The sequence below is a fragment of the Prunus avium genome, chromosome 1, assembly GCF_965620075.1.
Source record: "Prunus avium chromosome 1, drPruAviu1.hap1.1, whole genome shotgun sequence".
Lineage (NCBI taxonomy): Eukaryota > Viridiplantae > Streptophyta > Magnoliopsida > Rosales > Rosaceae > Prunus > Prunus avium.
Window position 1 is genome coordinate 13,343,089 of NC_142284.1, and position 12,433 is coordinate 13,355,521.

A 12,433-nucleotide genomic window follows, 5' to 3' on the forward strand; every position below is an offset into this window, starting at 1 on the left:
CATTAAAGTTCCACTCAAGAAGGTGTCCAGGAAAACTTCACAAGAACAGCCAACTGAAGACGTTCAGGAGGAGGTGGAGTCTGACATTGAGGAGGAAGATGCTGGGCAACAACAACAACAAACTCAAGAAGAAGAGGCTCAAGAACTGGTGGAGCCATCATCTATAGCTCGGTCCAGGCCCAGGAGAACCATCAAACCACCTCAAAGGTTTGGATGGGACAATGACGCAGTTCACTATGCCTTAAATGCTAGTGAAGAAGAACCAACCACGTTCCAAGAGGCTGTTGAGAGCAAGGAACGAGAAAGTTGGATGGAAGCTATGATGCAAGAGATGGAATCTCTACACCAAAACTCAGTTTGGGAGTTAGTTCCTAAACCCGAAGGTCGCAAGGTTATTGGCTGCAAATGGGTGTTTAGGAAGAAAGAAGAAATGCATGAGAAGGGAGCCACCATATTCAAAGCTCGGTTGGTGGCCAAAGGATTCTTGCAAAAGGAGGGAGTTGATTATGATGAAATCTTCTCTCCGGTGGTGAAACATACTTCTATAAGGCTACTACTCTCCATAGTAGCTCAAAAGGACATGGAGGTGGAACAAATGGATGTGAAGACTGCTTTCCTCCATGGGGACTTGGAGGAGGACATCTACATGAGCCAACCTCAAGGGTTCATTGAAGCAAGCAAGGAAAATCTGGTTTGCAGGTTGAAAAAGTCTTTATACGGGCTGAAGCAATCTCCAAGACAGTGGAACAAGTGCTTCGATTCTTTCATGATGAAGATTGGGTATAGAAGATGTGAATCAGATTGCTGTGTATACACTCATGCATTCAAGGATGGTAATATCATATTTTTGCTTCTTTATGTTGATGACATGCTAATTGCATGTAAAGATATGTCAAAAATCCAGGAATTGAAGACATTGCTTGGAAGGGAGTTTGACATGAAGGATCTTGGCCCTGCACAAAAGATCCTAGGAATGGAGATAAGGAGAAACAGAAATTCAGGCAAGCTATGGTTGTCACAAAGTAAGTACATTTCCAAAGTACTTGAAAAATTCAATATGATGGATTGCAAGCCTGTGTCTACTCCTTTGGCGGAGCATTTTAAGTTAAGTGCGCAGGAATGTCCTTCTACGGATGAAGAGAAGGAAGAAATGAGCAAAGTTCCATATGCAAGCTTGATAGGGTGTCTCATGTATGCAATGGTGTGCACACGCCCCGACTTAGCCCAAGCCGTAAGTGTAGTGTCAAGATACATGGCGAATCCAGGGAAACAACATTGGACAGCAGCAAAGTGGATTCTAAGGTATTTGAAGGGCACCAAGAGGATTGGTATATTGTTTGAAAGACAACAAGGAAAGGCATGTGTGTCGGGGTATGTGGACTCTGATTATGCAGGAGATCTAGACAAGAGGAGATCCACCACAGGATATGTCTTCATTTGTGGTGGAGGACCGATTAGTTGGAGAGCGGTGCTACAATCGGTTAGTGCTTTGTCTACTACAGAGGCGGAGTATATGGCGCTCACGGAAGCTTCTAAAGAAGCAGTATGGCTGAAGAGATTGGCAAAGGAATTCGGGATAGCTCAAGACTTGGTGGTGATACAAAGTGACAGTCAAAGTGCTATATACTTAGTGAAGAATCAAGCGTTCCATGGGAGGTCCAAACACATTGATGTACGATACCACCGGATAAGAGATTGGGTGAACGATGGAGACGTCATGATAAAGAAGGTTCATACAACTGAAAATGCTTCAGATTGTCTAACAAAGCCAGTCACAGCAGCAAAGTTCAAACATTGTTTGAGCTTGCTCAATCTTGTTTCATGCTAAAGATTGAGGTGGAGTTCTTGGGAGTTATCAGGACGATTCTCAAGACATAACAGATGTCCTGAAAGGCAATGATTTCCACATGGAGTTTTAGGTTCGCCAAGGTGGAGATTGTTGGAAAAATTGGCTCACCTAAGGATACAAAGTCCTCTTTTGTGTGCTATGGATTTCTACCTAAATTCCATGACATGGTTGACTCATTTCTAGAAGAATTTTGGAGTTGCCCATGTGAGTAAATATTGGCTTGCCATCTTTGTCAAAAATAGGTGACTTGTTTGGTGGCACAAAATGGTGGAATGTTTGGTAGCCATCCATGGTTAAGTTTGGTAGCCAACATTTGAATAGTGTGAGGTTGCATTCACACTCTTGCATATTTGGCTATATAAAGGGGTTTAGCATGCAAGAAGCAAATCATGGCTTAAGAGTTCTCTAGTGTATCAAAGTGTAGAGCAAGGGGTGAGAGAGAAAAGAGAGCTTGGGGAGAGAATAGAGTTCTAAGGGGGTTTCTTTGTAAACCAAAGTTGTAACTTATTCTTTCATTAGTGAATTTCTCAAAGGGATCACCAAGAGGATGTAGGCAATTGCTGAACCTCTATAAATTCTTGTGTCATTTGGTGCTCGGTTGGTTTCTCAAGTGTAGTGTGTGTGATTCATCCATAATTGTGTTTGTCACAAAGTCCATCAACAACAAGATCATTAGGGGAGGGTGAGTTGAGTTTTGTGCTCAATTCACAACAAGCGGAGTAAGTTCGAGTTCTAAATTGATTAAGAAGCAGAAACCATGGCCGGTGGTGGATTTGGGACCGGGACGGGAGGAGGAGACTTTGAGGCAAAGATCACGCCTCTTGTGATCATTTCTTGCATATTGGCCTCCAGCGGAGGCCTCATGTTTGGTTACGACGTTGGTATTTCGGGTATGTACGTATGAAGATAAGAGCTAGCTAGCTAGCTATATGTTCTCATGCATGCATGCATGCAAATGGTATGTAAACAAAATTAATTTATATTGTAGTCTAATGATGAAATTATAATTGATCATGCAGGGGGTGTTACATCCATGCCGGAGTTCCTGAGGGAATTCTTCCCAACAGTGTATAAGAAGAACAGCCAGCCTGGACTTGAAAGCAATTACTGTAAATACGATAATCAGGGCTTGCAGCTGTTCACGTCTTCATTGTACCTCGCTGCTTTGGTAGCTACCTTCGTTGCATCGTACACAACCAAATTGCTAGGCCGAAAGCTAACCATGTTGATGGCTGGGATTTTCTTCCTGGTCGGAACAGCTTTCAATGCTGCAGCTGTTAACCTTGCCATGCTTATCATTGGGAGGATCTTACTTGGTTGTGGAGTTGGTTTTGCTAACCAGGTTCAATTAACTCTTAATCTTATCTTAATTTCCATTATAAGGATTTGTAGTTTGAACACATTGATATATTAATTTGCTATATAAATAATGGATATCTATATGATTGATTACAGGCGGTGCCACTTTTCCTTTCGGAGGTTGCACCCACAAGAATTCGTGGCTCACTAAATATACTCTTCCAACTGATGTGCACCATTGGCATTCTTGTAGCAAACATGATCAACTATGGAACTTCCAAGTAATTAAGCCAATATAATTAATTATTAGCTAGTTATAAATATGAATCACGTATAAGGTGTAATGAAGTTGTGCTATGTGCATGCAGAATGTCAGGGGCAAATGGATGGAGGATATCACTGGGTTTAGCTGTCATTCCAGCACTCTTGTTAACCGTGGGGTCTCTCATTGTAACAGACACTCCTAACAGTTTGATTGCTCGCGGTAAGATGGAGGAAGGGAAAGCCATTCTTAAAAAGATTCGTGGTGTTGACAACGTCGAACCAGAGTTCTTAGAAATTGTTGAGGCCAGTCGTGCGGCTAAAGAAGTGAAGCATCCCTTCAGAAATCTCCTTAAGCGCAGAAACAGGCCTCAACTGGTCATTGCAATTTGCATGCAGGTGCTGCGACTATAGCCTATTGCTGTGTTAACTAGTTTTCACAATCACATATTAGATAGTCTGACATGTTATATTTGTACGTGCATACAGATTTTCCAGCAATTGACTGGCATTAACGCAATTATGTTCTACGCTCCCGTTTTGTTCAAGACCTTGGGATTTAAGAGTGACGCTTCCCTTTACTCATCCGCCATAACAGGAGCTGTCAATGTCCTCTCAACTGTTGTATCAATCTACTTTGTGGACAGAGCTGGTCGCCGCGTGCTGCTGCTAGAAGCGGGTGTTCAAATGTTCCTTTCTCAAATTGTGATTACAGTAGTGCTTGGAATCAAACTTAAGGACGACGTGAACAACCTCGGCCATGGCTTGGGAATTCTTGTGCTGGTTTTCGTGTGCAGTTTCGTTGCCTCCTTTGCATGGTCTTGGGGACCTCTTGGGTGGTTGATTCCTAGTGAGATTTTCGCACTAGATGCTCGCTCAGCGGGCCAAAGTGTGGCTGTCTTTTTCAACATGCTCTTCACCTTTATTATAGCCCAGGCCTTCCTCTCAATGCTTTGCCACATGCAGTTTGCCATTTTCTTGTTTTTCGCAATTTGGGTCTTCGCCATGACTCTCTTCACTCTCTTCTTAATTCCTGAGACGAAAGGCATCCCTATCGAAGAGATGACTGAGAGAGTATGGAAGAAGCACTGGTTCTGGAAGCGATATATGGATGAAGTTGAAGATAATCCCAAGGCCCAGGCAAATGCTTAAACCACTTATCCTTGCCTGCAGGGTTCTTAGATTTTACAATTTCCACGAATTTAAGTTTTAGGAGTTCTTGTTTAGTTCTAGTAGACCTTCATCTCGCACGCCTCCATGCCATTTGATTTGTTTTTCTTCCTTTGAACGTAGCTTCAATTTCATTCCAAGCAAAGTACTTGTCAGCAGCGTATAGACTACACTCTGCATGTAAATTGCTTCAATAATTGTTATTTTCACCGATTAATGTAAGGTTTATCTTTTATTGTTATGTCACTCATGATCTGGTTAACAATGCGTCTTAAATATTTTATTCAAAACAAATTAAAAATATTTTATTCAAAACACCTTGTGGCATGCCAACATCCATTTTAAGACATATGCAAGATGTACTAGTTGACGAATTAACTACCACATGACGAATTAACTTATTTAAGGAAACGTGGTCCTTCTTGTTTTCCTCTAGACAGACTCGATCAACTTTACTTCAACGAATTTCTCGTTAATGCCTGACCAAGCAATCAAGAAAGAAAACCAACCATAGATCATGCCATGGGGAAGGATCCTGACCGTGGCACAGTAAATTAAAAATAGGTACACAATAATTTATAGAAAATATAGGTACATTATTTATCCATACGTAAATTATTTTACAATATACCTATAAATTTGTATAGGTACATTATTTGGAGAGGAAAAATAGGTTCATTTAAAAAAATAGGCACATTGTTTTACCAGGTACATTATTAGAGAAAAAAATAGGTAGATTATTTAGAGGAAAAATAGGTTCATTTAAAAAAAAATGTTTTTCATAAAACAAACAATAAATAGATTATCAAAATATTTTTCAACATAATTAGAATGTACACTATTATTCATAACACTATAATAAAATGGAAAATAGATTATTAGTAATATAATTCATAAAAGGAAAACAACATAATTAACCAATATGTTAATCACATGTAGATTACATGTCATTAGTAACACCCCCACATAACACGTTACCTTGTAAATAGGGGTAGTTTTGGAATCCGAAAAATAGAATAAATCAGATTTTAAGCTAGATAAGGTAACTTGCTTACTTGGATCCTCGTCATCGGGTTTTATTTGAAAAAAATGGGTATTTTAAATAGAAAAAATAAAGGAAAGGGTTGTAGGTGATTAAAAATGAATTTTATGGGTCTAAGCTCAATTTACTATGGTTTATTATGTCTTTAGAAATTTTCTTTCAATTTTGTTCATTACAATTGTACATTTTCATATTTCCATAATATTAAAGATTCTAGCGATGCATTTTTGAGCTCTCCTCTCTCTTATGCTTTCATTTTCTTGAGAGACAATATGTCTGTCCCATATTATTGTCAAATTTTCCAGGTTAACGGGCCGAGGGCCCACTCCAACAACACCGATACTGTCCCCACTTTACCACCTGCACAATCCTCAGGTGTGGGGTTTTATCACAAAAGGCCTCGGTATTAGTTGGAGTGGGGTAATTCTATTTAAAGTACTCTCTCTCCTTCCCTCTCTCCGATGTGGGACACAATTGGTTTCAACACTCCCCCGCACGTGAGACCCCATTTTGTGGGTCACACGTGGAGATCCACACATCGACAACCACGTGGAGCCATGTAGGGACTCACCCATCGCACGGGGCCAAACGGGGACCCACCCATCACGTGGCACCTTTGGCCTACGTGGAGCCAAATGGGGACTCACCTATCGCGCGGGGCCAAACGGGGACCCACCCATCACGTGGCAAGTACGGGCCCGCAACCTGGCTCTGATACCATGTCAAATTTTCCAGGTTAACGGGCCAAGGGCCCACTCCAACAACACCGATACTGTCCCCACTTTACCACCTGCACAATCCTCAGGTGTGGGGTTTTATCACAAAAGGCCTCGGTATTAGTTGGAGTGGGGTAATTCTATTTAAAGTACTCTCTCTCCTTCCCTCTCTCCGATGTGGGACACAATTGGTTTCAACAATTATTGCCCATCACCAACATCTCTCTTGGGATAAACATTCTTTCATTTTTGACAAGTTTGTTTTAAGAAAAACACAATTCATCAAAATCCATTAATGTTGTCTACAACACAGATAGATAGAGGGCAGTTCCGACAATTGAATTGATAAACGAAATCAAAAGAATGAATGTAATCCAAGAGGGCCTGCAGGAATACATTTTGTTCAAATAGTGCCTCTCAGAAAATAAATTAGCAGATTATTTGGCAAGCAGAGAGGGCGTGTTGTGAGGCTACTAGAACCAAAGAAGAATTCTTAAGCCTCAAATTAAGGGAACTTATAAAATCTAATAAACCACCAAGCAGATAATAAACTATCTGAATTCAGATAGTTCAAGCATGCAACTTGCCCTTAGGATCATCCTCAAAGTCATCCATGAATCGCTTCCAGAACCAGTGTTGCTTCCAAACTCTTTCTGTCATCTCTTCAATAGGGACACCCTTTGTCTCAGGAATTAAGACCACAACGAAAATTGTCATGACAAATACCCAAAATGTGAAGAAGAGGAAAATGGCAAACTTCATGTTGCAAAGCATTGAGAGGAAGGCCTGTGCTATGATAAAGGTGAAGAGCATGTTGGTACAGACAGCCACACTCTGGCCTGCTGAGCGGGCCTCTAATGGGAACGTTTCGCTAGGTATCAACCACCCGAGAGGTCCCCAAGACCACGCGAAGGATGAAACAAAACTGCAAACCATAACCACCACAATAATTGCCAAGCCATGGCCAAGGTTGTTAGAGTGATCCTTCACTTTGAGTCCCATTATTATTGCAACCACCATTTGAGAAAGGAACATTTGGACACCGGCTTCTAACAATAGCACGCGCCGACCAGCTCTGTCGACAAAGTATATTGATACAACGGTTGAGAGGACATTGACAGCTCCTGTGATAACAGCTGAGTAGAGGGAAGCATCACTCTTAAATCCCAAGGTCTGGAACAAAACTGGAGCGTAGAACATGATTGCGTTAATGCCAGTGAATTGCTGGAAAATCTGTAGGCATGTAAAACATAACATGTGAGACTATCTGATACACGTTAAAACGTAACTAGGATTTTGAATTGCAAAGTACTAGTATAGTAGCGGCACCTGCATCCAAATTGCAATGACCAACTGAGGCCTGTTCCTACGCTTAAGGAGGTTTCTGAAAGGATGCTTCACTTCTTGTGCCACACGACTTGCCTCCACAATCTCTAAGAATTCTGGATCCACATTGTCAACACCCCTAATCCTTTTAAGAACTGCTTTTCCTTCCTCCAACTTACCTCGTTCGATCAAACTGTTAGGTGTGTCTACCACAATGAGAGACCCAACAGTCAGCAAACCTGCCGGAATGCCAGCCAAACCTAGTGACACTCTCCATCCATATCCCCCTTCAATTCTGTGCCAGAAAAAGTACATTAATTAATCACTCGTGTCTAATTATCGGTGATTAATGGAATATTAGGGAGGATGGTGGCTTACTTGGCAGTTCCATAATTGATAAGATTTGCGAAAAGAATGCCAATGGTGATATTTAGCTGGAAGAGTATGTTAAGTGCCCCGCGAATTCTTGTGGGTGCAATCTCCGAAAGAAAAAGCGGCACTGCCTGTAATTATATTCATTAATTAGTAAAACCTAGCATGTGATAGAAAAAGCAATTTTAGTAGATTAAGATCAGATTAGGAAATAATTATGTACCTGGTTAGCAAAACCAACTCCACAACCAAGCAAGATCCTCCCTATGATAAGCATGGCAAGGTTAACAGCTGCAGCATTAAAAACTGTTCCGACTACAAAGAAAACCCCAGCAATAAACATGGTTAGCTTTCGGCCCAGGACTCGGGTTGTGTACGACGCGAAGAAGGTGGCAATTAAAGCAGCGAGGTACAAGGAAGATGTGAACAACTGCAAGCCTTGATTATCGTATTTGCAGTAGTTGCTCTCAAGTCCAGTCTCTTGAGTCTTCTTATAAACAACCGGGAAGAATTGTTTCAGGAAAGGAGGCATGGATGTAACACCCCCTGCATCCATCACAATGATCACATGTATCAAATTATAATTAAATTAAGAAAGAATTCTAATTAACTTTTAACCAAAAAATTAGTTAATTAATTCTACGTGAATGATATGAAAAGCTCCACAATGCCTACCTGAAATACCAACATCATAACCGAACATGAGGCCTCCGCTAGCGGCCATTATGCAAGACATGATCACTAGAGGCGTGATCTTTGCTTCAAAGTCTCCGCCTCCCGATGAGGCCCCAAAGCCACCACCCGCCATGGTTTTCCTGCTTAACTGTACTTTAATTCTTAGTATCTAATTTGAGAATGTTGTAGTTGGTATATGGTCCACGACCTCAAGGCAACTGTTATTAAGAAAAGAGTAGCTCGGTGAAATGAAGTGTGTGCTTGAGGGATTTATATATACTAGATGACTTCATGGCAACAAGGAATGAATTACGTACGTAAAAAATGGATCATTTAGTTAGTGACACGGTCAGGATCTCTCCTCATGGCATTGATCTACGGTTGTTTTCTTTCTTGATGCTTGGTTAGGCATTAACGAGGAGTTAGTTGCACTAGAGTTGATCAAGTCTCTTACGAGTAATGTTAGAAGGACCACATTTCGTAACGATAACATGTGGTAGTTAATCCGTCATCTATTACATCATTCATATGCCTGAAAGTGTATTTGTATCAAGGATTGGTCCGGCTTCTCTCCTAAACTTGCTTAAGTTTCTAAGCCTCACCGTTCGTGAAGATTCAACAAGTCACAAGTTAATGTGGAAATAATACACATTGACATTAAGATATTTCTGTTTACTTTTTGTGTGTGGTTTTCTTAATACATTGCTTTCTATATCCATGTGTGTGGAAAAAATCTTATACCAATTGATATTAAACACAAAAATCTAAATTGTCCACAAACTTCATCGAGTTTTTGAATGAGCCAAGTTTGAATGAACCACAGATTTTTTTTTTTCTGGCGAGGAAGGGGAAAGAACCATATATAAATAGCCATTCTTTTGATTTTTCAAAATTTTCATCTCTGAAATTTTTTAGAAATGGTTTCGTCATGGGTGCTTTGGTTCCTTTTATAGCTTTAAGTTTTGGCTATTTACTGCTGAATTGTGGACCTTAGATTTTATATATATCAAGAACCCATAGCCATTCTTTTGATTTTTGGGTATAATTGCTAGCCATGGATGAGTGGAGAGAGATAGGGGAGGCTTTGGGCACAAGCAGGCAAAGTGGCTGCCTAAGGCCCTCATATTTGGAGGGCCCCCAATTTGTATATACATACCTATGTTATTTTTTTATGAAAAAAATTGTATTATATAAATATTACTAGTAAATATTATGTTAGGCCCAAGTATTGTAAAAATAATAATAATAATTTGCTCAATTCAATTCAAAATTAAAAAGAGGAAATTTAATAAAGGCCCAATTATTTTATAATGAAATGATACAAACTCAAAGATTAGATCCCGTTTGAAAAAATAAAATGCATACAAAATACATGGATACCTGTCTCTATGGATTCCGAAACTCTACATTAAAAAGAATATAATTTTGTGCATTTTAAAAAATTTGGTATATTGAAGAATTCCCATGGTTTTGGATTTTACCACATCAGCAAGATAGGTTATTGTGTTTTTTAATAAATTGGTAACGTTGTTGTTACCCCTCTCTCCCTGCAAGCAACTCCTCCAATATAAATTAGTTAAACAATATAGGTAGAATATTTTCAGATATATTTCATTCTCCGAAAGGAGGTATTTATAATACAGGTTACAAACCCTAGTAGGGTTTAATTAGGAAATAAGTGGAATCCTAATTACATAATATCTATACAAAAGGATAAATAAATAAAACCCAAATAGAATAGGATATATTCTACTCGCCAACACTCCCCCTCAAGTTGGAGCAAAGACGTCACGCATGCCCAACTTGTTAAGCGAGTTGAGAAAGATACTTGTAGAAACATCTTTCGTAAGAACATCAGCTAACTGGTACTCTGAACGGATGAAGGGGAAGGACACAATCTCCACATCCAACTTTTCTTTAATGAAATTTCGATCAACCTCCACATGTTTTGTACGGTCATGTTGTACAGGATTATGAGCAATTGCAATTGCAGCCGTATTGTCACAATATAAATCCATGGGTTTATTAGGCCCAAAATCAAGGTCTTTCAACAATCTCCTTAACCATAGTAACTCAGATACACCATGGGCCATTCCCCGATACTCGGCCTCAGCACTAGATCTAGACACCACCTTTTGTTTCTTGCTCCTCCACGTAACAAGATTGCCACCCACAAACATAAAATACCCAAATGTCGAACGCCTATCTGTGGCTAAACCTGCCCAATCAGCATCTGTATACCCTTCTACATTTGTATGGCCATACTTGGAGAAAATTAACCCCTTGCCAGGAGTTACTTTCAGATACCTTAAAATACGAGTCACAGCCCCCATATGATCTACACTAGGAGAGTGCATAAACTGACTCACTATATTTACAGCATACGCAATATTTGGACGAGTATGAGCCAAATAAATCAACTTCCCCACAAGTCGTTGATAACGTTCTTTATCAGTTGGAACTTGATCGGGATATATCCCCAACTTATGATTCTGCTCACTAGGGGTATCAATCGGTTTACAATCCAACATTCCAGTTTCTACAAGTAAATCCAAAACATACTTTCTTTGGGATAGAAAAATACCATGTTTAGATCTGGCAACTTCAATCCCAAGAAAATACTTTAAATCACCCAATGATTTCATCTCGAACTCAGAAGCCAGATACTTCTGAAGACTCTGTATCTCTACATGATCATCTCCAGTCACAATCATATCATCAACATAAATAATTAAAGCTGTCAATTTACCTTTATGACGCTTCAGAAACAAAGTATGATCAGAGTTACTTTGCACATACCCAAACTTCTTCATAGATGCAGCAAATCTTCCAAACCACGCTCTCGGAACTCGAGACGAATTCTGTGGAAATTCCGACATCACACCGATGCCGGGCCCACTTACTAAAAATTTAGCCCCTTTTCCAAATTAAGGGAAAAGAGCCCGAGACTTTCTGCCGAAATTTCGGCAGAATCTCCCCTGTAAATTGAACATTCCCCAAAAATTCCAACCTGCATAAAACACATTTTAAAACACCAACTGGCAGCATGCATAAGTTAACAACATGCAATCACAAAATAGGCCTCCGGCCTTCAGGTAATTCAAAACATAACCAACAATGTTCTTAGGTCAATTAATACATAAACCATGTAATTAATGACCCCAAACAACTTTGCAAATACCACAGAAATCATTAAGCCGGATTCAAATCCAACAATCACATCGAAAACCACAACAGAATCCAATCACATACACAGAATCGATCAAACCTGTTAAACACAATAATATTTCGCGGCTGCACCTGGTGAGACCGCAGGCTGCCTACGTACCCTTGGACAAGGGATCAAGCCACACGTAGTTCTCATCATCAAAGGTCACAACTCCGGTAATAAACCAATATTTACAACAGAACCAACTATACATTTCAGATCTATCACAATTCCAAATCCGACAAAAACACATTGAAACATTATCAATTTCTTCCCAAGGCATCGTATTAAGAAGACATCCGAAGGGCCTGGGCAAACTCCGACGGGCCTGGGCAAAATAAATAAATCTCCGAAGGGCCTGGACAAACTCCGACGGGCCTGGGCAAAATAAATAAATCTCCGAAGGGCCTGGGCAAACTCCGACGGGCCTGGGCAAAATAAATAAATCTCCGAAGGGCCTGGGCAAACTCCGACGGGCCTGGGCAAAATAAATCAATCTCCGAAGGGCCTGGACA

At 40.2% G+C, this 12,433-nt stretch overlaps 2 protein-coding genes across 2 annotated transcripts; one reads left to right on the forward strand and one right to left on the reverse strand.

Annotated features, from left to right (window-relative positions):
- The first annotated feature begins 1,191 nt into the window (after nt 1–1,191).
- LOC110764489 (sugar transport protein 13-like) lies at nt 1,192–4,825 on the forward strand. The gene is made up of 5 exons (XM_021967477.2): nt 1,192–2,739; nt 2,869–3,191; nt 3,305–3,429; nt 3,517–3,808; nt 3,899–4,825. Exons 1-5 carry the CDS (start codon nt 2,607–2,609, stop codon nt 4,559–4,561), a joined length of 1,536 nt encoding a protein of 511 aa, XP_021823169.1. The 5' UTR covers nt 1,192–2,606; the 3' UTR covers nt 4,562–4,825.
- Nucleotides 4,826–6,652: 1,827 nt separating this feature from the next.
- LOC110764488 (sugar transport protein MST4-like) lies at nt 6,653–8,923 on the reverse strand. The gene is made up of 5 exons (XM_021967476.2): nt 8,711–8,923; nt 8,259–8,581; nt 8,042–8,166; nt 7,667–7,958; nt 6,653–7,570 (listed from the first exon to the last, which is right to left on the reverse strand). Exons 1-5 carry the CDS (start codon nt 8,841–8,843, stop codon nt 6,908–6,910), a joined length of 1,536 nt encoding a protein of 511 aa, XP_021823168.1. The 5' UTR covers nt 8,844–8,923; the 3' UTR covers nt 6,653–6,907.
- Nucleotides 8,924–12,433: the final 3,510 nt, after the last annotated feature.

Excerpts from the sequence above, each read along its gene's own strand:
- LOC110764489 (XM_021967477.2), top strand. The coding sequence starts at position 2,607 with ATGGCCGGTGGTGGATTTGGGACCGGGACGGGAGGAGGAGACTTTGAG. Across the intron at positions 2,740-2,868 it reads TTACGACGTTGGTATTTCGG|GGGGTGTTACATCCATGCCG; the intron begins GTATGTACGTAT and ends TTGATCATGCAG. Across the intron at positions 3,192-3,304 it reads GAGTTGGTTTTGCTAACCAG|GCGGTGCCACTTTTCCTTTC; the intron begins GTTCAATTAACT and ends GATTGATTACAG.
- LOC110764488 (XM_021967476.2), bottom strand. The coding sequence starts at position 8,843 with ATGGCGGGTGGTGGCTTTGGGGCCTCATCGGGAGGCGGAGACTTTGAA. Across the intron at positions 8,167-8,258 it reads GAGTTGGTTTTGCTAACCAG|GCAGTGCCGCTTTTTCTTTC; the intron begins GTACATAATTAT and ends ATATAATTACAG. Across the intron at positions 7,571-7,666 it reads TCATTGCAATTTGGATGCAG|ATTTTCCAGCAATTCACTGG; the intron begins GTGCCGCTACTA and ends ACATGCCTACAG.